Source organism: Filicampus tigris, chromosome 8 (assembly GCF_054856515.1).
Source record: "Filicampus tigris isolate MCC_2025a chromosome 8, RoL_Ftig_1.0, whole genome shotgun sequence".
Classification (NCBI taxonomy): Eukaryota; Metazoa; Chordata; class Actinopteri; order Syngnathiformes; family Syngnathidae; genus Filicampus; species Filicampus tigris.
Genome location: NC_141224.1, coordinates 10,254,764 through 10,279,565, shown reverse-complemented (window position 1 = coordinate 10,279,565; position 24,802 = coordinate 10,254,764). Strand labels below are relative to the sequence as shown.

Sequence of the window (24,802 nt, the reverse complement as noted above, 5' to 3'; positions counted from 1 at the left end):
TAGTAGAAAGTACCTTTTCTGCATTCAGTTGGCAACGTTTGCCAGGTGCTTATAGACCTGCTAATATACTGTGATGTCTAGAAATCTACATATTAGAGACGCACAGTACATATTTACTATTGTACTAGCCATGCTCGAACTAAATTCAAACAGAGGTGGCAAATCCAGGCTCAGAAAGTAAAAACCCTGCCACAGTTTGGCTTTAGATCTCGTTTACGTGCCGGTTGAGTAGAAGCGCCTGTGAAGCACCTGCGGCTTAAGCCCAACTGTGGCAGGGTTTTTACGTTCAGAACCTGGATTTGCCACCTCTGAATTCAAAGCTATAGCTGATCTTTGTAAGCATTCTTTGAATAACTGGCCTTTCAGCAGACTTGTGCCAGATAATACGGAACCAGAATTGTTCAGGTTTTAGCTCATAAAAGTCAGGCAATGTACATTTGTAGGTTACAGGTTAGTGACCTGCTGATGCACAAATACCAAAATCTCTGGGTTCCTTAGTCTGGCGAAGCTACAGAGACAAGTTTGATGGTCGGAGGGTGAGAGGAGAGGTGAAGGCTCAAATGAAAAATGAATCTAATTAAAATCAAAATTAATTTTAATAATCGTCATTTTTACAATATGAACATGTTGTTGGCAGGCATTTTTGTCGCTATTTCAACAAAAAAATTCAGTCCATTTCAGTTTTTACATGGTCACACTATCTTTTCTTTTTAAACTTCAATTTCGAGACCCATTTTTAAATGTGTTTTTAGGCTAAGGAAACAAAATACTGTTGCTATGTCATTTTAGTTAAAAATGGACCATTTGGGGTATGTTTGCACAAAATGTTTCATGTCACAACAACATGGTCAAATCAATCACTGACTACCAACTTTAGTTACACACTTAGACATGTTTTGCCTTCTTAGACTTCAAAAATGTAATTCGTGACCAGAGCATATTTTTAATCTGTACTCATTTAAAAGGGAAGTCCAGTCATTTTTTTTTTAACAATAATCAATTTCTATGCATCCCCACTAGTCAAAACCTAACATTCTGATAAATATTGCGTTAGTGGAATATTAAATGAATAAATATTAAAAATCAGGCTGTGACGTCATACGACTGTCAGTCGACAGCAAGTGGCAGTACAAGGCAAAACGGACGAGATCGATAAAAACGGGTGGATTTTGCAGTTTAATTCATAATTTCACAAATGCAATATGAATCAGAATACCGTGTTTAGACAAGGGGGTGCACAGAACATATTATTGTAAAGAAAATTTTTGACATGGTTTCCACTTTAAAAACGGCCCTGTTAAAGAGGCCCATTGATTTAGTGACTTTACTAGCAAGAATTCAAAGGTGCCACCAAAATGAATGAATGATATATGCATTTATTTATATATGCAATCTAGACTTTCAGTTACAGGTGTAAACACATATATTCCCTATAAACAAGTAAAACAAAAACATTAAAAAAACTCAAAATCACCTGTGCACAATTTTTTTTTTTTAAAGAACATTTGGCTTTTTTTTCAAGACACAAATCATCAAGTCACATTGTCACCACCACCGACACAAAAAAAAAAAAAAAAACCTTACTAAACGTATCAGTTTAATTTTGTAATCATGCGACAAAGGCAGCTGTGATGAACACAAGACCACTTGACGAATGGTGCGGGTCTACTATCGCAGCCTGGACCTAAAGCAGTGCAATGTGTGCGTGCGTGCGTCCAGGCAGGTACAGTTTGAGCTACTGCGTGACCAAAAGATGCCTTCTCAAATGTCAACATGTTCTACCCCTCCATAAAGCTCCCTATGAGCCACTCATCAGGTTCGCAATATAGACAAGGTTATTTACTGATGCTCAGGAAATCCCCCGCTTCCCCTTCCCACTCCCAAACAACAGGTGACATCAAGTATCTGTGACTACAAGCTCAATGCGTGCATCAGAGGCAATTGCCATCACTGGATCAGCATGTTCACTGACGTGTCTTTTTATTTTTTTGCAGTCTGTTTTAACTGAGAGTGTTTGTCAATTAAGTACATAAGGTGACTGCACTCAAGTGACTGCATTGAAGAAACAAGGCACAAAGAGATAGCAAAACAACGAGAACATGAACCGGTAACGACGACGACGACGACAACAGCACACCGAGGAGTGACATTTGGCTTTCTGGTTCCGTTTAAAAGAAACAAAACACACAAACGTATGCATCCAAACCGTACGACACGCACAGCATTGGGAAATCCATCTCATTTCCTTTACATTCCTGTCTGCGGATTTACACGAGAGCCTATAGATTGTCAATGCAGACATACAGTGGAACCTCCAACTTCCCAAAAGTTGAGTTTAAGTGGTATTTTTGCAAAAAATACATCCTAAAAGTCAGCACCTAAACTAGTGATTTCCATTATCAGGTCCAATTTTACTTATTTATTTACAACAAATGATATCTATTTGTCCACCTATCTATGCTAATATGAAACTGTTACCATTCATACAAGAGAATGATAGCTTTGTGTTCAACTAAGGAAGCCCAGATTTCACACTAAGTACATTTATGAGTAAACGGAGGTCAACCATTATATTAGTACAATACTTATACTTCTTGAACATTTTTGTTAAGTGACGAGCCAGGAGAATTTTCTGATTGGCTCACTGAATGCTGGGCACCACTGAAAGTTGCTTTCTGTCACTGCCACAGAAGGCTACAAAGAGTTAGAAGAACAAGAATTGGCTGCTACAATTCAATGAATTACATCCATGCTTCCATTTTCTAAAGAGCTTTTCCTCATCTGGGTTGCAATTGGAGCCTGTCCCAGCTGACTTTGGGTGCCAGTCAGGGTACACACTGGTCTGGTCATACACAAATTGCAGGGTACATATAAACAAGTGTTCATCTCACAGTCATACCTATGGACAATTTACAGTCTCACATGATGTTAACATATATGTTTTTGGAATGAGAGGAAGTCTGAGCACCCGGGAAAAAAAAACAAAACATGTGGTGAGAACATGCAGATGTGCTAACAGAGATTTTCAAACTATTCAATTAATTGACCATTAATAATTTTGTCAATGTGTGCAGCTGATTGTGGCATCACATTCAAAATCATAGAACAGCAATTTAACTTTCTATAGCAGTTGTCCTTGTTATGGTCACAGTTGGAGCCTATCCCTACTTATTTGGGGTAAGAGATGGGGTTACACCCTGTTCTGGTCGCCAGCCAATCACAGAGCACTTTATAGACAAACATACAAACACTAAGGCCAATTTAGAGCCATCAATGAACCTAACATGCCTTCTTGTAGGATGTGGAAGACAGAGAACATGCAAACTCCACATGGGCAGACCAGAGCCAAGATTCGAAGCCAGAACCTCTCAACTGTGAGGCAGACGTGCCAACCACTACACTGTGCTGCCACAATCAAGTACACACAACTTCATTTGTAAGTGCAATAAACTGCCACTAGGTGGCAGTATACCTTGTTGCCTCTCTATAACAGAGCTCAGTAGTTTTACGTCACAGTTTTTAACTTCTTTCCACACTTGCTGTGAATGTTAATTGAACACATCACTTGGACAGTTACTAGGTTTTATATTCGACCATGTAAGTCCTCTCTGCTGTTGGAAGTTCCACTGTATATTAGTATCTAGCCACTGAAAAGCCTCTCCACTCGTTATTATTGAGCTGGTTGGTGACATCAGTGCACAATTCTCCGCCGGTGATGCATTCAAGAGCACTATACAAAATAGTTTTTAGAAAATATGCATTGTGTTGTTGCTAATTAGACTCCCGGCGCACATCCTCTGCTGTTCTTTGGCATGACGGTGTGTGTGTACTCACTCCTATGAAGTCCAGTATGTCATGAGATAAAATACATTAATAAAAACAACAAAAAAGAAGATCATTGGCATAGCAGTCCCAGTTTTGTATACATGCTTCTTTTCCCCTCGCCATCAAGTCCTTAAGGGGGGAGTGGTTAGGGTCTTCAAGGCTGCTCTTGAAGGTGAGTTTATAAAAAAAAAAATCATAAAAAAGCTTGTTTTTCTGCCCCGCAACACATCCAAAGATGGAAATCACAATGAAAGCATGCAAGCTTGTGTTCTATTCATGCTGCTATTTTCCACGTTACTGTTCTTCTTTTGAATTATTACAAATTAAGACCTGTTTTCATGGCTGTTTTCTTTTGAAATTGCATTTAGTTTCCTGGACTTTCCTCCCTGCTTCACAGAAGACTGTGGAGACGACGCAGCAGTGCTTCAGGGTTGCTTGCCTGATTGTTGGGACTGCAGTTCACAGTTTGGTTGACAACAGCAGCATGTCAGAGACTTTGCACACTTTTTTTTTCTTTTGGTGGTGGTGTGTGTATCCCTGTGGTTGTATTTGGTGGAGCCACATGTTTTGTTTTTTTTTTGTTGTTTTTTCAGGCTCTGCGCTCCACCGGCTGTTGCAGACACACTTCACTCCCTGCTGATACGATGGGGAGTCTGTTGTCCATGTGGTAACTGATCAGGTGACTCACGCTCTCAAACCGATGGTCTTTCGTACGAACCTGTGAGCACAAAACATATGTTGGGACACCTAAATCCTTTCATGCCACAGGAAATTTGAGAAGTTCCAGTAATTTTTACACTCCACGTTCTGGCTAGAAATGACAAGTAAGTAGTAAAACACAGTAAGAATGAGTATTTATGAAAATACTCCACATTTCCATTCTTTTCACATTTGAAATTAATTTATATTCCTCATTAGGAGGAAAACCAAACCTTTGTACTATTTTAAACTATCCTGGTATTACTTTGTACTGTGCATCTACTGTATTGTAATGTATTAAAAATGTGACGTGCTTGTCCATAGGAGCATTTTATTGTGCTCTAAAAATTCTTACAAATGCAGTTGTCATGTTGCTCGTCAGTTTGTACTTTGAATGCAGAGATTTGGGTGAATCAGGGGCGTTACCAGAAAGGGGGCAGGGGGGGCAGTGCCCACCCACGGATACGCTCTGCCCACCCAAAGAAAATGGGATGTAGTTCTGTAGTATTGGTTGTGTTCTAAGTTTTAACCTTTGTTTGTGTTGTTACATCCGCTTTCACCTTAAAAAACAAAACAAAACAAAAAAAACATTGTCACCATGTCCGTACTGTTCAGTTATGGATTTCTTCAAGTCAAATAAAATCAACTCAACTTTTATTTGTTTATCCCAAATCACAACAACAGTTATCTCAATTAAGGAGAAAACAAAACACGTTTTAGGGTGCAGTAGCCCTACGCTGGATTTCGACCGACTTGAGCATTGTAGCAGTTTTTTGCCCCCCCCCCCCCCCCAGAACTAATGCCCACCCACACCTGGCAAACTGGTATCACCACCGAGGTGAAATATCTCTTTGTGATGCTATTTTAAGTTTACTAACTGCATTTGTCAAGCACATTTTGATACCATCTTTTCTTCAAAGACACAATCCATTCAGATTTTCTTATTACCCCAGATGACCTTATTCTTATAAATTGCCACATATTCCTCTGGCTGTCCAAATTTGATTAATTCCAAAATTCTAAATCATATTATCTAATATACCACTAGGAATGATTAACTCCACGAATAGTATTACTGTGTCGATATAAGAAAAAGTTTGGTCATGAACAGGACATTTAATTCAACAGCAATTACAGAGAAAAATTAGTTTTACCAAGGGATTGCTAATATAAATAGCATGAAAGAAGCTTGCTACAAAACTGCAGATTTAACTGCAATTGCAGTTTTTTTTCCTATTACATGACCAACAACAACTATCTGACTTTGTGGCCTTATTTATTTATTTTGTAGAATTTCATTATTATATTTTACTTTGTACGCGGGAGTTACGTAACTCCACAACTCCATCATGTGGTCTTGAAATTCATTTGTCCATTCAGACAATTTTTGTGGACTAACACAAAACACCATTATTTCATATTTCATTGTATTAGTTATTGTTTATTGGGGTATGCATTACCCAAGATGAGCAGTTAATTCCTATTTGCTGCCAAGGATTCCAGACTGTGTCCAACTTTAAATATTAAGTTCCAAAAGACCCATGAAAGGTTTGCGTAAATGTTTCCTCCCTTTGTAATCCTTCTTACATCACAATCAAGTATAAATGAATCATTTGATAATACTTAACACCGTATAGAGAATGTCCCCACGTCACTTTTCACTTCCTTTTTCGAGTACCATTTGGACAGATGTGAGGCCATCAGAATTCGACAGCTTTTGCAGTTTTTTTTAAGCATATCATTCCCTTGCCCACGGCTTGCCAAATGACATTGGAGCAAAAATGCGAAATTTCCAACTGGCAAGAAGTTATTCAGTCCCCAACTGCCAGTTTGATGAGCATTATTGCCATCACAATGCTCCAACACATCGTACAACTGTCATTCCTCAGGCAATTGAGCATCACAATCTTTGGCTTGAAACCTTTGAATAATCTGAAGTTGTTCCATACAGGTAAAGCTTTTATTACACTCAGAAGCATTCGCTGAATCGAGCTTTTGTTGATGCTGATTTCCAGTGCAGCCATCTGGATGGGCTTTCCCTGGCTTTGCGCAAATGCCTGCACTAGAGTTTGGTCTTTTCATCAGTGGTGGCAGTAATATGCCTTCTGGTGAGTGCTTTGTCAAGAGAAGATCCTGTTTGGGGACAGACCAACTTCTTGCAGTTTTGCAACAAGCCAATGCAAACAAGCGAGCCATGTGCAAGGGAATGATATGCTAACAAAAACCACAAAGCCTAAGCTGTCAAATGACAGCCTCACACCTGTCCAAATGAAACAAAAGAGAAAAAAGTACATGTATAGTAGGCCAAATTGTACATTTCATTTTGCCTTTTTTTTTTTTTTTTTTTTAAATGAAGCAGGATCAGTGTAACGAGAACCACAGAGCCTGATGTAATATTTTTAGTGCTATAGGAAAAAGTTTAGCAGTGTGCAAAGCATTACAAAAAGATCAATTCCAGGGTGTCTTCGGTTTCCGAAATAACCAACATAATCCCAATTTATTGCACACGCCTTGTTGTACCGCATGACGATGGATTCTTATGTCGCTGCGCAAGCTAGTTATAGCGTTACATTTAAGACCTCGAAATGGGGCATGGTAGTGACTGTCATAAACCAGTGCGCCCCTGTATTGAGAAGATTGAGAATACATTTGGGCAGGGAACTTCATGCAAAATCCCAGCGTTTCCCACCCTGATTAGAACTCACCACTCCCTCCGGGTCGACGAGTAGCAGGTGTTTGGGCTGGCCGCCCTGCTGCCCCGTGAGCACGTACTGCCCCGGCGTGGTTCCTGACTCCCGCACTAGAAAGTCTCCGTCATGGCCCAGCAACCTCTCCGCCTCTCTGCGACTTAAGCTGCCATGGAACCAAGTCTCGCACTGTAGCTGCTCCACCAGAGGGGGCGCTGCTGTCACGGAGCCCCCTAGGGCATCATCAAATGGCTCTTAAAAGACACGGGGATTTGTACTTGTATTAGGAGGACATTGTGTATTGACTCCATTTATTTTGTTTTTAATGTATTTTCTGGCACTATTCACAGTATGTGGAGTTCTACTTGACTTGTGTGCAAAACATGGGATGGTTAATGGTGTCTTTAATGTGAAAAGCTTCGGCAGTCAGCCAGTCATTTGACATAAAATGGAAACTCTGCTCTTCCAGAAGACTTACAAACTACGTGCACACATATGCATAACTCTTCTTACTGCATGGGTAATTGATTAACCATTTTTATGTCCTGAAGGTAGAAATGTAACAACAGCTGCCATTTCATGCACTACCCATGTTTGTCCATACTCATTTAATCTAGTTAGTACATATTAAGAATTGGCTGGCAGTCGCTAATAGAGGCTTTCTGGTCAACATGAAGTAAAAAGGAAATTAAATAGTAAATTGTGAACAATAATATCAAAAATATAAATGATTAAAATTGCAATATTAATAAACATTTATCCATTTGTTTACAGTGAAATGCATGAGGTGCATATGAATACCTACGCTCTTTTGTTACAGTTAAATACTGCCAGTAGTTAATTCATTTTTCACCAGAACTATAATTAAAATGTTACATGTTTTTTTAAAAAACATTCAGTTTATTAAGGTGAGTCAAACACAGTAAGTGCTATGGTTAGTGTCACAGAAACTCACTCATATCGAAAGCATCTCTGTGAGCGTTCCCATTGGCGGCGACTGGCGGGCGGGGCTTATCCACATTGACGTAAGAGGGGTCATCAAACATCTCTCGCCCTCCTTCCTTGGCTCCTACTAAAAGCAAGCGCTAAATTTATGTTATGCTACGCAGATTTAATCTTTCACTCTTCATTCTGCGCCTGAATGATAACCTTGGCGCATGCAATCTGCTGCCTCAAGGGCAAACGGAGCTCACCTGGCAGAGGTGGCAGAGGCTGCTTGTGAATGTCATTCTGACCAGGCTGTCCATAAGGCTGCGAAAACACAAGCATACGCACACACACACAGACTTCAGAAATGATTTATACACATGTACAACTGTGCTGCATTTGCAGAACATTTGCCAGTTAAAAGGATTAAACAGTCAATTGTGACGTGCTGATATTAAACAGAGTCTGTTACGCTTGCCTTATAATCGATTATCCTCTTATCTCTTAAACGCAGAACCACTAGCATCTGTGTTTCATGTGAAAGCAATGCACGCATGCATAACTCTTGTTTGTCTCACCAGTGTGGCTCCCGGACGTGGTCTCATGTCAACCAGACCACCAGGGGGAGGCTGTTTACCGGGGAAGTTATTATAGTATGGGACGTCAGGCAGGAGGGCGGCCTCGTCGTCCTCCTCCTCCCACGCAGAGCCATCAAATGGAGCCATTCTGGCGTAGAAAGTGGTGCACATCAACACAACATAAGATGAGAATGTATACAAACTGTAGTCCGTCCAGTGGATGCATGCATGCATGCATGAGCACCTGTCATGAGGTGTGACCAGTTTGGGTGGGTTCTTTAAGTATTGTTTGAAGCGCAGTTCAAAGGCCTGGCCGATGGTGCTGATGACTTCCTGGGCTAAGCCCTCAGAGCATTCGAGAATGTGACATGCTGCAAGACAGGAGGAGGAAGATCTGCATTTACTCAAATGATATAGATACTTACATAGACCAACACCCTAGTGGGGTTACAGCCTTACTCACGGACACTTGTTTAACCAACAGTGACCTCCACTCTAATAAACACTGTGACTCGTCATAATTAGCCACCGAGTATTTTGTCTGTTTGAAACTAATAAGCGCATCTCCTCAAAAAAATGCATCCTTTCCTTGTTAGGGTTTCAACGTGGCCACTCCAGTGTTGTGTGCCTTCATATTGGTTCTACCTCCGTTTAGACTCTAGCATAGCTAGGTTCTTGCCATTTTAGTGTTTATACTCGAGTTTTACCTAAAACATTGTTTACTTCATCATATTTATTTTTAAATATTAAGAATGGGTGAGTACCAATATCAATATTTGTGTCGGTCTGGAACCGGCCTTAAACAAAGATATTGGGTCCTTGCAGGGGCTGCCGATGCCAGACCAACAATACCAAAGGCAAAAAGGTCTTTGTCCAAAATTTTTTTGTCATTGTGTTAATTGAAATTTTATATATCAAAAGTACTAGAGGTATCGGTACTCTGTATCTGTGAGTACTATACTCGTACTGGTATCGGACTGAAAACAGGTGTATCAAAAATTCCTAGTAAACATCTATTTGTTGAGTAGGTCAGTTAAAAATGACAAATGATAAAAGACTAAGACATCCTTAATTTTTTTTTTTTTTTTAACAAAGTCCAAAATGATTCATGTTCTTTTCAATGCATATCAACTACTCTAAATGAATGGATAAGCAGGAACTCAAGAGACCCAACTATCTTGTACACGAGCAACTAAAAAGTCGATTTCCTATAATATGTCTCCTTTAAAGACAAAAAGAGTCTGTAGTGTGTAGGAAAGACCAAGTGACAGAATGACAATGTTGCTGCTTTTGCTCACCTCTCTGGTTGACTGGGTCTTTGGCTACATATGCCACGTACTCAGCCGTGTCCTGAGGGAGAAAGGGCGAGACGATTAAGGGAAGGCGGTGGGGGTGGGGGGTGGGGGGCGGGTGGTGGGTGGGTGGGGGGGGGTAATCAATATAGCAAGAAGAAGAAGTAGAGAGCAGGTTTGTGACAGAAAGGCTGACAAGAAGAAAGACCAAGCCGCAGCCTTTTCGAGTTGTAACAGGAGTTAGGAAAAACACAACACAGAGCTGAAAGAGAGATAAGTAGGAGTAATAATAAGATCAAACTTGGGAGAGGAGAAGACCGGCGAGGCGGCAGTGGGAGTGAGTGGTAATCATTGGAATAGAAGATGACAGAAAAAAACAGGAAGGACGGAAATGCGGGCTTGTTTGGAGCGAGACGGAAAAAGGCCAGAGAGAGAGATGTGAGCTCAGAGAGGGGGCTCGGGTGACTCACTGGGTCTCCTCCAGAGGCGAAGGAGATGGACTGCATGTGATGATTGGCGATTATCTGTGGAGGAAAAAGGGAAGTGGAGGAGGAGATAGACAGAGAGACATGGATGACATGAGGGACGGGAGATGAGAGCATGTGGATGACAGGACAAACGTGGAGTCGTTACTGGCACAAGTGCTTTGTTCTACCGTCACGCGTGTGCCATGAACTGCAGCAGAGATATAAAAGCTACGGGCAACGCGTGGGACATCTTTTCAACAATGTGCAACAAAAGTGGAGGACATATCAACAACGGCATTAACACTTGACAATACTCTCTGCTCTCAGTGTTTGGCCAGAGGCTAATTTTACGAATGGCTTTGTGTTAAAAAGTACACTGTACTGTACTGTCTACCATCTCCCCATCGGAAAACAGGAATATACAGTATGACGGGGGCTGCAAAAATACGTCGTTGTCCTTGCGAATTCATGGAAGTGGAAATGGTCATTTACAGGAACTGCAGGATATTCTAGTTGGAGAAAAAGATCTTACAGCATAATTACTGTTACAACGAGCACATTTATTAAACATTTAGCGGCACTGTGCATCCGTCGGTTTGACACAAACACTTCCTGCACAGCTAATGAGGCAGCACCCTCAGCGTGCGTTGTTAAATTCTAAAACAGACTTGTATTACATTTTATTACAACTGGAAAATTGGAACATAGGAAATTATTTAGCTATGAGCAATAACATTGAAGAAAATCAATTCTACAGAGCAGATGCCAACATAAATAGCATGTAGATGAAACAGAATGGCTAATTACTGGCATGAAAATGACCAGCAAATGGCCCATTTTTTACTGCGCTGAAAACAGTTTTTGCACAACCAATATAATTGAGTACACTTACCTCTCCATTACGTCTGTCAAGCATCTTCACAGTGTCAGTTGTTTTACTTTATTGTGCATTTATAATAAAGAAGTAGTTCTTTTTACACTTGTAGGATAATTAAGAATGAAAAAAAATGTCATTTCTAAATGTACTGTACAGTTTAAGAAATGCTTTATGATGGTGACAGTTTGGACCAAAGGAATTCCCTTTACGCATTTTGAACAACAATAAAGCTCAACCAGCATCACTTAACTGTTGTGTTCAGCTTTGAATGTTGCACTGTATCAGAAGACTTGAATTCATATTTGGATTTTACACATTGAGAGGCCTTGACTGAGAAAGCACACCCACGTTACATACATTGGCGTTCCCCTCTGGAATTTGACCTGAAGATGTTAAACGTTGCCACTGTGCTATAATTTGCACGCCATCTCTCACGTTACGCAAACCCTGTTCATCCTTTGCGCTGGCAACACCCACTGGATGGAGGCTGGAGTGGAGTGTGTGAACTCTTGTTATTATTATTGCTAGGATGTTACACATTGGCTTTTTTTTTTGTCTTTGATAAGAGTGGTTTAATATGGCATTACTGCAGTGTGCGCAATCGCGGTGACTGCCAAACAGAGATCCTGACCCACCTGTTTGCAGTCGGACGCCAGCAGGTTGAGACTGCTGGTGGAGATGGTGAGGCTGATTGTCATGCCAGCAAACTGCAGGTTGCTCTTGCCCAGAATAGACGTGAGGCAGCGTGAGGACGGCTGCCAGGGAGCAAAAGCAGAAATAAACAAAATGGTGTTGAGCATGGGTCACCAACCTTTTTGAAAAGCCGATTCATTCAATGGGCTACGGCTTCATGAACGCTTCTGAAATTACATGTGACGGCACTGATTGTGTTAACAGTTTCTCACAATTATTATCAACAACGAAGGTAGGAAACATAAATATCAATATGAAACACTATTTCTATACATGTCTGTAAGTGTTTGTTTACAATTGATTCCTTCTTCAACATTCCAAGAAAACCACAATCTCGCATCACCAGTGAGCTATTTCTAGAACAGCCCCGCAAATGAGTCATGTAGTCCTTCGGGGGGCGATCTGGTGCCCACGGCCACCATTTGGCGACCCTTGGCTAAGAGGTTAAAAAAAAAAAAAAAGAATGCCTGTGTAGGAACCTGTGGGTGCATGTGTGGAAGTGCTCGTGACTGGGGTGGGGGCATGAGAGAACAGCTGCAATTGTGAAATCGATCCTGTCTGCTCGGCTAGGCCAACTGTGGCCCATGAGGAGCAGACAGGACGAGCCACAAAGGCCGGGCCAAGAACATCTCACACACACACACACGCACGCGTACATTCACATACAGGGAACACCAGTACTATTGTGCCAGCCTGTTCCCCAAAAGAATCTTAGGACGGGACTCACATGCCTGGCTAGAATAACCAGGGATTACAATAATTGAAGAGACCTTTTAGGGTTAGGATAGCTACATCTTATAATTGTGTCAGTTATGCTCTGCTACGGGCAAGGCATTCCTTGTTCAAACAGTACGATGGTATGGGCCCAGTGAATATAGCCACCTGTCTGTTTTTCGTTTTACAAGAATACCAAGCACAGACCGGCTGTTGGAGCTAACCCCTGGCTGCATACAGTCGAATACCCCCAAATTGGAACAATTTACAAAAAGATGCCTCAAAAGTCAAACAGAACTACAACACGTGAGACGACAGAAAATCTGGTGAGACGAAGGCCCGCCGTACACCGAGAGCGACTGAACGCCACTGAACAGTTGTGCGGGGGTTCGACAACGACTTTTTCATGAGTGGCGGACCATGTAATAAAAAAGATTTTAAAAATTGTGTCGTATCACATGAGGTGATGTGGCAACAAAGTCAAGTGTGGAGAGTCACTGTCACCAAAATGCATGAGTGCAGTCAATGAATGGGGCGATCTTTGCCACCCTCTCAAATATCCACACACTCTCCTTTATTCTCTTTATATTATCATAATATAGCTACAGTAGAAAAGATAGTCCTCTTGAGCCACTCTTGTAGCGAGGGTGCATGACTGGTAATTACCTGAAAGTACACCACTATCCGCAGGAGTGTACAATCTACATAAATCCAGACGCATGTATGGTGTGCCAGAGTGTGTGACTGAATAGCCAACTGACCACAGAGTGGACAATCAAACTAAATCTAGCTCTTATCCAGAAAACCCTTTACCACTGCTGCCCACTTAAGCGGTATAAATAAATAATGTCCCGTATGGGTGTGTGTACGGAGACAGTGTGCACGCCGTGTACCTTTCTTCTTCTCTGGGCTCCTTTGGCTCCCGGCACAGCCTCGCACACCACCGAGATGGCCTCCCTGAAAGATTTACAAAATGCAAGCATGGTGTAGCATATCATTAACGCTGACACCTCCCTGGACTCGCCTGTCGTGTTGTGCGGATCAAATGACTGAACGTATTGTCGCAGCCGGGGTGAGCTCACCCGGCGCCACAGACACAAACATTGCGACGGAAACCAGAAGGAAACCACTGGAATGCCACAACATTCTAATTTAAGTGGGGGTCAAGAAAGCAGCAGACATGCAAACTACAAAGTCAGACTCCACAGCAGGGGAAAAAGGACAGACAAGCAGGCAAACACAGAAATGTGTCTGGCCGCATTGTAACCGTATAACCAGACACACAAGGAATGCGACACTCGAAATAGCAAACAGCGTGTGATCTTACCTGGTAACCTGAGTTCTGGTGTTGAAGTCCAGCGCTCGCATGGATTGTAGCACCTCCACGCAACCCATGTACTGCGCAGGGAATAGGAAACAAAACATGAGCAAGAGAAGACTAAAGCAACCATTTCCTGTTGTCTTAACTACTAAAAATCATGCGCCAAATAAACAAACATTCATAAATGGTAAATGGACTTTCACTTGTATAGAGCTTTTCCACCTATTAAGGCACCCAGCGCTTCACACTGAGTTTGTATTCACGTACATTCTAGAAACAGTTGGGTTACAAATAGCACAATTTGGGGTCAAAAATGGATCGATCCACCACTTGGGTCAATTTGACCCAACTTTCTGGGCTGTTTTCGTAGAAAACAAACAACTCAAGAAGGTTGGGTCAAATTGACCTAATTAGTGCATCGGCCGATTTTTGACCCCAAATTGTGTTATTTTTAACGCAAATGTTTTTAGAGTGGACTGATGACGCAGCATCAGGAGGTTGAGTATCTTGCTCAAGGACACTTCAACATGGTCACAAGGGCGGCGGATCGAAACCCGCAACCTCTGGTATGGGACACGACCACTCTACCACTGAGCCATGCCGCCCCCCTAAAAATTGATTCATTTGATTGAGAAGGTGCAAAGGTATAAGCAGGCCAATGGTGACAGGTTAGAATGTCATTCACGTACCCGTACGGAATAGGAGACACCGGCGGTGCTGACCACGTTGTCGGAGTGCAGCCACCCGCGGGTGGGCTTGTTGACAAAGGAGCCATGCCGCGTCCACTCATCTCCTCCGAGCTGAGCACCTTCTACCCGTGCCCTCCTGGACGCCCCTCCCAGCCGGTTCATGTCCTGCAGGGGGGGTCGGGGAGGGGGAGAAGGAGCGGTTAAAGGAGGGAGCGGGTGATGCAGCGGAGGGGAGGAGCTGGAGCTGCTCCCGTCGTCCCCGGGGGACTCGACGGGTGCCCGGGTCAGCGGTGGCCTGCTGGAGGCCTTGAGTCCTGGGAGTAGAGTGGCCGAGACGCCCAGGCGCAAGGAGCCCATCCTTGGGAAGAAGGAGCAGAGGGTGGTGGGGCTGTTCTCAGGTGGCCGGGGAGAAGAGGGAGGCAGGATGGGAGTGAGGGAGGAGGAGGACAGAGAGGAAGGTAAGCCAGTAGAGGGAGTCAGAGGGGTCGCAGGACTTGAAGGTGGGAAGGACGATGGATTGGAGTTCGTCTCATCAGTCGAGCTGAGCGATTCACTTCGAAAGTGGGTGTACTTTGTTTTAGGGACAAGCTCCATAGTGGTTTTGCTGTATCAGTTTTTTTTTTTTTTATTAAGTCCACACAGGCTGTAGTGATGCGTATCAAGGTCTATTTGTTTCTGAATTCAGAGTTTCTCTCTTAAGGACGCGCAGCCGGTCTCCCTCGGCGTAAGAGCGGCATCCATCTGTCCCGTTGTCAGTCCTCCACTCATTAGTAGGCAGCCCAAAGTGGACCACTTCAAAAATGGCTTCATCCACAATGAATGCAGTGTTAAAAACGTCTTTTAGGAAAAGAGCAACGTTCCAGGTGATTGCTGTGTACAGATGTAGACAGTTGCTTTGGAGCATCTCAGTGCGCGACATGTTGACATCAGTTCACTTCGCAAAGCAGAGTTCATTCTGTGATCAGCTCATGACAAAAAAAAAATCCAACAAAAATCATCTCACGCCAGTGAATAGGCCGTCTTTTATAAAACAATCTGTGAAGATTTTTGTCCCGACTGAATGGTCTCAGTCCAGCTGTCAGCGGCACCAAAGAAAATCAACACAAGTTTGATTGTCTCTCAACACCCCTTGCATATGTGTGTGTGTGTGTGTGTGTGTGTCTGCGTGTGCGAGACAGCTCCCTTGGCAGCTCTGTCCAGCTTGACACAGGCCGATAAAATCCCTATTAGCAGCCACCGAGGGGAATCGCGAGGGGGCTGTGCGCACTAACAAGGCGACGACACACACACACGGCTTCAATTGGTCAACAGCCCACAACACACACCTGCAACCTCAAATCGGCTAGAGGAGAGAAAGCAAGCTTACAAATATATGGCTAGTGTCCAACTCCTGGTAGAAGCACCCTTGTTACTAAAGCCCGCTAAAGTCTTCTACTCCCTCTCCTTCTTCCTCCAAACGATTTGGTGTCCGCCCTGACTGGCCCTAGCTGGCTCCCTAATCGTGTTGTCTTCCTCCCTCTTCTTCCAGATCACTTCTGGCGCTGCCTCTTTCCCTTTCTCGGCACTCCTGTCTCTCTTCTCCCTCTCTCCTCGCCTCTCCTGGAAGTCCTCTCTCTTCCTCCACACAATGTACTCAGCCAGCCTCTGCCTCTCCAGCGCCTCCGCCCTCTCCCGCGCCACCACTTCCTCTCGCCTCTTCCAGATGATCTCCCCCTCGCCCCCTCCCGCGGCTGCTTGCCCGTTCTCCAGGCTGTCCCGTTTAACAGTGCCTCTTGTTTAGAAAGTGTTAACCACGAGCTTCTCTCGCCTCCCTCGCCTCGAGAGAAGGGACGCCTAGAGGCTAGACATGCTCACCGACTTAGACACCAGAGAAATAAGAAAACAGAAAGAGTTAAGACTGGGCTAGCATCGGCCCGTTCCTGACTGAAGTTCCTGATATGGCTAAAACAAGCGAGGCCCTTGTGGTTTGAAATTGGTCACCTCCAGAGCACCATTGGAAATGCGGTAAGTGTCTGACATACACTGCAGTAGCACGGTGGTGACGTAACACTCGAATATGCGGGTCATTGGCTGATGAAGGCCAACGGGTTTGTTGTGATAGTAATAAGACCTGATTTGTAATACACAATTAAACTCTCACTCCGCTGACCCCTTCTATGCATAGCCGCCCTGACTTTGTTATGTCAAGCAAGATGCCCAGATAGTGGTCAGTTTCCTGAGAGAAGAGCAGTGATGTAGGCCTATTTCATCTTAAGATAAAGCTTTTCAAGCTGTAGACTACTGTACCACCTTATATACTGCATAGTCCAACCTTAAAGGCAAACAACAGTCTATCAACATTAACAGTTTCCCACAAGCCAAAGTTCCGCAAAGAAAACAGTCAAACAGGCAACACCGTTGCCTCAGGCACGAGTCATAGTCACAATCTCTTGACCTTTACTCCCTACAGGGAGATCGGCACACACCTAACCAAGATAACACCGGCACCTGCAAGGTTTGGCACCAATATTTATGTAAAGACAAAAAAAAAAAACTCTTCAGACCACAGCTGAAGTCCCACGCACCAGCTTGCGGTGGGCGCACAACCAGTCTAGCACCACAGAGGGGTTGTCTAGCAAAGCTCGCTAGTCATCCATCTGGTCGTGGATTAGAAGCACCGTGGAGGATGCGCTCGGATTCGAGCAGTGCGAGACAGAAGTTGTTAAACAAGTATGGCTGGAAAAGTCACCCTGCATTAGGGCCATCAGGGGCCAACCAGCGAGGGGCCACCAAGGCCCAAACAGTCCAACAAGCCCCAAATACAAATGGATTGTTTTTTAAAAAATATTACAAAAGATTCAACCTGTGATTACTTCTTTAAACTAACACAACTGAACTGTTCAAAGAGTAGTGTTAATCCTTGTGCTGCCAAGAGGATGCTAGAGCGCACATAGGAAACAGGGTAGGTCAGGTGACTTCAGAGGAGATGACTCGCTAAACGGGAGTGGAAATCCTGAGTCATCTATACATGGACAGTAGAAGAAACTGCCAAAAGCACGGCAATTTAAAGTAGTCACTTTGTCTAGATGTAAGGGATCTAACTGCTGAAATAGAAGAGTGGATCCTTGCGCTGCCAAAAGGATGCTCAAGCGCGCAGCGGAGAGAGGTTAGGTGAGGTGACTTCAGAAGAGAAGACCCGCTATACACAAGGGGAAATTTGGACCCATCCGCACGTTGACGGTAAGAGCACCAGCCAAAAACATTTGACTAATCATTAATTAGCCGTGTCAAGGCCAGGCAGCCATGCACAGCAAAATGTCCACGTGGAATGAGTTTGCTAATCTAATTTATCCCACCGATCCTCCAAACGGCACATCAGTTTGACTGATGGGGATTTAGGTTCGTTGCAGTTGATTAAGGTGAGATCAGGACAAAGCAAGCGGCTGAGACTCGCCATAGGGTGAATACAGAACGGGGAGGGGGGGTGTGTGGGGGAGACAGGTGACCTGAAACAACCCTGATTCTGAGACTGGTGAGCTCAGCACAGACGAGGACCGTCTAGAGCGTGAAAACAAAAGGCAGTCAGTGTTTTGACAGAATTTTTTAAAAACCGTACACAATCACAAATTCAAATGTACTGCATTATCTCAACGGAATGGACACAATCACAGAATGGAGAAGCACCAGTTTTAAATAAGTAATACGAACACAAACTTTACATTTCGCTCCGTCTGCAGCTGCAGCCCATTGCCATGGCAACAGACGATTAAAAGAGATGCCTGTTGAGGAGGTTTGCTGAGTAAGTCCTGACAACGGCAGAAAAAGAGTTGGCAGACAAAGAGCGTAGTTGAATCACACGGCGGCAGCTAATCATAATGTTGACGACCCCACGATTATTTCTTTGTCTCGTCAAACGGGAGGACGAAACTCCCTCTGAAAGATCAATAGCTTTCAGGAAATGATCAAAGTTGGAGCGGCGTCGCGCCAGCCATAAAAGCCAATCAATGTTGACATGCCATGTTGGCGGTGTATGCGAGTGACTCCAACTAGGGCATGTCTGGCAAGTAAGAGTAAAGCGAGCCAACAGCAAGCACACAACACTTATGTTTAGAAAACTTGTATAAAAAAACAACCTGAATATTCAAAAGATAAAGACCGTAAGCAACAGCACACTAGTAGACTAGAACATCATAAGGTCAACATGGAAAAAGTACTACTTGAGTGAGTGGATTTAGTTCTTTTCTTTACAGTTTAAAAAACAAACTGCGGTCCATATTCACATGACGGAAATGTTAGCCGCTCATCCATCCTCTCCTCTCCTTCCGCTCAGTACTTTCGCTCCCTAAAAAAAAAAATTTAAAAATGTCTTTCACTCGGGTAATACACAAAGTCACCGTCGGCTGCGCGTCTCCATCTTTGTCCTCCTCTGTGTTGGACTGTCTTCTCCTCTTCTTCTCCTCTCCCCTCCGCTCCCTCCAGTCACTCACTCACTTGGGGCGGATGGTGGAATGGCAGCGCTGCCAGGGCGGACAATGGCACTACTTCATTGTGCTCCTCTTCTCCCCTTCCACTTCCACTCTGTCTGCCCTCCCCCTCCCTCCTGTCTAGGCGGGTGACGCTGCCTCCTATTCTTGCCCTCACCATCTCTCAGCATCACTCTCTCTCGCTGTAACACACATACAGTGCCCCTCCTTTCCTCTCATCCTGTTTCCTCCCCTTCCCTCCCCCACCTCCCGCAACCTCGGTTTAGCTGTGTACATGTGTATGCACAGCAGAATGCTCGCGCCGCACATTAGCGCTCCGCGGGGAGATGGAGATGTGGAATAAGTGAGGATATAAGGGCTGGAATGGGTCGGGGGGGAGGGTCGACTGTCCAAAGCTCCTTCTTTACTCGTGTTTGGTAACCCGAGAAGCTGAGAGTGAAAGAAAAGACAGCGAGAGAGGATGGAGACAGTTCACCCTCCTCTACGTAAGGTAGCGACACTGTGCGTTAGTGCTATTCTCTCAGGAGTGCAGCAGCAGAGATTGCCGTTCAAGCGTGAGAAGGCAGTGTTGCAGAAAGCAGAGGAAGTCACCCAAAGTGATCCACAGGAGTCCTCACATGACACTACAGGCACTGCAGTACCACTATACAACCACGGTGGTGTCTATCTACTGGGATATAGGAAGAGTGTCAGAAATGTTCCAGGACTGGTGTTACAAAACACATTTTTCAAACACAAGCTATGAGCTATTTCCCCTTTGTTGTGGGTCAGTCGATTAACCAGCATGATCACAAATGGATACTGCGGCTTTTGCTTTGTTCAGTGCTAGGCATATCCTGCTTTTGAAAAGTCACAGTTACAAAACCGCTTGAACTTTTCACAGAAGCATTATGTCCTATTCCATACCACATCCACGAGTGTCACTCATCACTCTTTTAAAAGTTCAAGGAAACATGAAGTAAATTAATATAACGAGAGTTAGCACGCTTGAAATACTACAGACTCGCTACCAAGGCAGATAGCATGGCTAACATCAGCTCGTTTCTACGCTGATATTGCTTCACAAAGCCGAGAAGAGCAGAGACGTAGCTATTCATTTTGTGAGAAATACTGTAAGTATTTTTACTGTGGTACTACAATTTGATTTTAATTGGAAAAGTTGCAGTTTTTTATTTGCTTTTTACGTTTACGAATTCAGCCCAAATTATAGGATGTTAAAATATGAAATAGATTGTGTTCCAAAGAAATAAATATTTATAGAAACATTTTAATATAACACATATTTGAGCTGAAACTGCAATACTATGAAACTGTGATATTTTTGCTCAAGGTTATCATGACGTGACAGCAGCCCATAACTATTCAGTGCAAGTTGTAGCTACATCATCGTGACAACACACCTGCTCACACTGTCGTGAGCATCTGTCAGTTCCTGGCATTGCCATTCTGGGGAAAACTCCTAAGTTGGTCGACCTGGCTCCGTATAACATTTTTCTTTTTTCCAAGCTCAAGAGGTGTCATCAAGACGACCTAGTTTGAAGAGGCAGACGGCATCGAGATAGGCGTGGTGATGGCGCTGTGGAAAATCCTGGAAGAATGCTTCCAGAAGAGCATGAAGAGGTGGCAAAGAAGGCTGGCAAAGTGTGTTAGACTCCCGGGGGATTACTTCGAGGAAGAAAATTTGGTAGTTTGGATTTGAAATACTGTATATGTTCAGTGACCCCAGTCCTGGAACTTTTCTGACAGCTGATAAAATCATCTTACAGGCACACTGTGATTGGGGAAGAAGTTCCAAGTGCAAACCCCCCACCATACCTGTTAACCGTGAAACACATGACACACTGTGGCTAAGGGTTGACAAAAACCAACACTGTGACATCTTATAGCGTTGAGCGACAGGACAATGTTTTATGGATGCAAATGCCCGCTATTCACCTGTGAGGACCGCCATTTCATTTCATTTTAAATGTAATTCATGCAAGGCCACCCTTTTTGATTTCAGCCTCCAATGAAATTAGATATCAAAAAGGTAGCGATGAAAATGAATGATAACCGCTTTTAAATGTTGAAATTCTTGTTTAAAGTATGATGCATTGGTACTATCTACAAAGCTAATTAGATTGTTCTGCTTTCATCAAGCAGCCGCTTTATTAGATTCATTCATCACATTTGAAAGTGATTAACTGCAGGGGGGTTCACTTAAACCCTTAAAATGCTCACTCCTTTGACGAATATATGCGTCAGAAGTGTACAAAGGAGTATTGGGGCCTTGCTGAAGAGAAAAAAAAAAGTACAATCAGGAAAAAGATATGAGATTAAAGAAATACTGTATTACAAGAAACATGTCTGAGTATAACAGGATTAAAGTCGGATGATTCTGAGAAAAAAGGTCGATAAATTATTATCATAATGCAGTGAAAAACACTTCTGGGAAAAATATGTAATCTACAAGAAAAAATTTTTATAATTTGAATGTCATGATTCCCACACAAATCTCAAACCTTGCTACTTTTTATGTTGTTTTCGGTCCTGGTGCCGGGTCATCCTGATTATATGGTGTTTTATAAGCCCATACGGGCTGGGCGTATGCATGGCACAATGATATAAAATGTCCATGTCAATGTCAATGTCTTAACACAACAGCATGAGGCCAGTTGCCGCTCCTTTTGCGGCCTGACATTTTCCCAAAACTATGATTAGGTTTCTTTTGTCTTGTAGTATTACAAATTAATTTCAAGACATTTCTTTCATTTATTCTTGTAACGCAAACATTTTTTTTTTTTTCAAAAATATGCTCCATGCAATTTTGTCAGAATGCCATGTTTCAACTAGTGGGCCTGCTGGGAACATGTTCTTGAAAAAAATATGTTTGGGTTGACTTCCACTTTAAAAAAATAAAAATAAAAAATCCTGGAACCTCGTTATCCTCTTAATTTGACTTTATTATCATAAAATGGTTTTTTTTCCCGTCACAATATTGCAATTCTCAAAATTTTGGGTTTCTCTTGTTACTCTTGTGAAATTTCTTTTTTTTTTTTTGTCGTAAAATTACAGTCAATTCTTTTTTCTCATGGAACGACTATTTTCATGAAACACAAATGCAAAATTATTCTTGCAGGACAACACATTTATTCTTTTTTAATTAAAAAAAAAAAGTTTTCCACATAATTTTAACCTACTCTAATAAAGACTTCAAGTTTTATTTTGTGATTTTTCGGACTGTAAAATTGCCTGTATTCCTCATGATATTCCTATTGCACTTATTACAGCTTTGTCTCACAGTCGTTTTCAGCGTGTCCCCTAACATTCTTGCACAGGTGACATTTCTCCTAAATATTTGCCAATGCCATGTTATGCCAACCCTTTTTGCCACAGTGCCCCTTTGTGTTTGTGACTGTGTGTCTCTTACCACATATTCCATTGTCTGCCTGTGAGTCTGTCACCCTAAAAACACCAAAGTGCAAATGAGCACGAGACAGACACAAAAAGACATGTCACCCAGCCAGTCAAAGCGCGCGCCGCCACTGCTGCTGTTGCTGCCCCACGTGCGACTTCTCGCCTCCCAGCATGCATTGCTCCCCGATGGAACTGCGCAGAGGGCCGCCGCAGGGAGCGGCTCATGCACAGAGATGCAACGTTAAGCGGCGAAAGCGCAACACTGAGTGGGAGAGAGTAAGTGAGTGAAAGGAAGCCTGAAGAGCGAGACTGAGAGGCAATAGTCCAGAGAGCGTGTCGGAACACAGGCTTTGGAATGATGGGAATTAACTGAAAGGAGCGCGTGTGTAGGATGCTTGTGTTTCGGCACGCCCGACGACACACCGTCTCCGAGCGTGCACGAGATGGGCAGCTGCATCAAACAGTTGTGAACAAACCCCGCATTAGAGAGGTGTTACATTCATAATTCTCATATCAACTTCAACGATACGATCCGCTTTGTTGATGCTGCGCGATGAGTCAACGAGTTTGACTTTTTTCTCATGATGACAACCTCAGGGTTCTCTCGCATGTACCATTAAAACTGTGTTGTTAAACAATCAAGGGAACATGGTTTACACATTTTTAAACGAGCATCGCGTCCGCCTTCTCCCCGCGATATACATGCACTCACGGCCAGCAACGAGGCGCTCTAATGCAGCAACGTGTTCCTCAAACAAAATGGCAGACATTTCAGCATGTACTTACCGATGGTTACATACACATCATGCTTTGCATAATTATACACAACACTTGGGAATTCAAATATCAACACAGATTTGTTTTGTGAATTGCTGCATCCAGGGAAGATGCTTTTTTTGGGACGTAGGCATGGTTAGCTTGCTAAGTGCACATTGTAGTGGTACAAATTACATAGGGGGCACATTGAAGTCATGCCAGTCTCCAAAATGTGACTGGGCAGCTCAAAATCTTAGACAATGGGAGAGTTGCGGCTCATGCTCAAGTGTGTCACTGGGAGCCCTTTTGTCCATGCTTCCAAAACATGCAGAAAACTGAAATGGTGAAAAACAGTTTAATGCTATTTCTTCACAATTGCCTATTACGTTCTCAGTCTTTACACATTTTCAGCAGTTATCTTGTATCATGTATTTGAAAACAATTTCTGAATTCACTTAGTTGACAAGGTCTCTCAATGTACTTTTTGGTCTGATATCACAAATGTATTATATGTCCACATACTTTTTCTCATGGGTTACTCACACGAGTACCAAGAGATTGTCTTTGGTACTCACCGTGTGCACAAAATGTGCACCAGGGAGCCTCCAACTGCAGCAAGTTGCTTAAGTTTTGGCACAATGCCGATGTACGCACCAACATTAACAGCAGCACCGTCTGTTCACACAGCAATCAGTTTAGCGGTCCAGTTATCCAAGCCTGCATCCTCGAAAAGTCTCACTAGTCCGTCAGTTAGGGCTTACGTTCTTTGATCAGCACCCTGTATCGTTCCAATTACACGTGAAAAGTTTTGAAAGAAACATGCCTTCCCTGCAAGAGAGATGATGCAAGCGGACGAATTAAGGTGAGAAACTTAGTTATATAAAATGTGTATGTGAATAACGTGTGTTAAGCCTAGAGTTGCGCAATATGCTGGTGTAAATCTATCATTAAAACTGTCTTTAAATTAGTTGAAGTTTAATCATCAGACAAATTTGAAATATGTGCAAAATTATCAACTGAAGAAACAAACTTCCTTGGGTAGAAAACCTTATTTTATCATAATCACAAAAATGATTGTAAATGTACGATTACATGTTTCCACATACTCCTAACAACATTCACCAATTTTTTTGAACATTTGATATAGTGCCCACCTGTAGTTACTTCACAGTACAGACTGCTGATGTAATATTGCATTTTATCAAGGCACACAGTTGGGGAAAAAGTCGCCTAAGAGTGCTAAAACTTTTCACTTTCTTGACAAATGTGTGAAACTATCAACATCCCACTGTCTGTAAGTGACCACCCAGCTATAAGAAGTTCCCCGAAAGAGAAAGTCATCAATGGAGGAGCCATTCTGGCTTATCATCATCTTAAAAAAAAATTAGCTGCAGTCTACCTGAAAGAAGAAGAAGCAC

At 43.0% G+C, this 24,802-nt stretch overlaps 1 protein-coding gene across 4 annotated transcripts; it reads right to left on the bottom strand.

Moving 5' to 3' along the window:
- Positions 1-1,356: 1,356 nt before the first annotated feature.
- On the bottom strand, positions 1,357-22,569 carry shc1 (SHC (Src homology 2 domain containing) transforming protein 1). Of its 4 annotated transcripts, none has more exons than XM_086037265.1 (12): positions 14,770-22,569; positions 14,087-14,157; positions 13,653-13,716; positions 11,988-12,107; positions 10,479-10,532; positions 10,015-10,066; positions 8,961-9,087; positions 8,717-8,864; positions 8,405-8,462; positions 8,167-8,283; positions 7,230-7,444; positions 1,357-4,543 (listed from the first exon to the last, which is right to left on the bottom strand). In XM_086037265.1, the coding sequence occupies exons 1-12, from the start codon at positions 15,361-15,363 to the stop codon at positions 4,415-4,417; spliced, it is 1,749 nt and encodes a 582-aa protein (XP_085893391.1). In that variant the 5' UTR covers positions 15,364-22,569; the 3' UTR covers positions 1,357-4,414. The 4 variants fall into 4 exon arrangements, with proteins under 4 accessions (XP_085893391.1, XP_085893390.1, XP_085893389.1 ...); XM_086037264.1 differs by having other exon boundaries at positions 7,230-7,465; positions 8,167-8,280; positions 14,770-22,565; XM_086037263.1 differs by having other exon boundaries at positions 7,230-7,465; positions 14,770-22,563.
- Between the last annotated feature and the right edge of the window lie 2,233 nt (positions 22,570-24,802).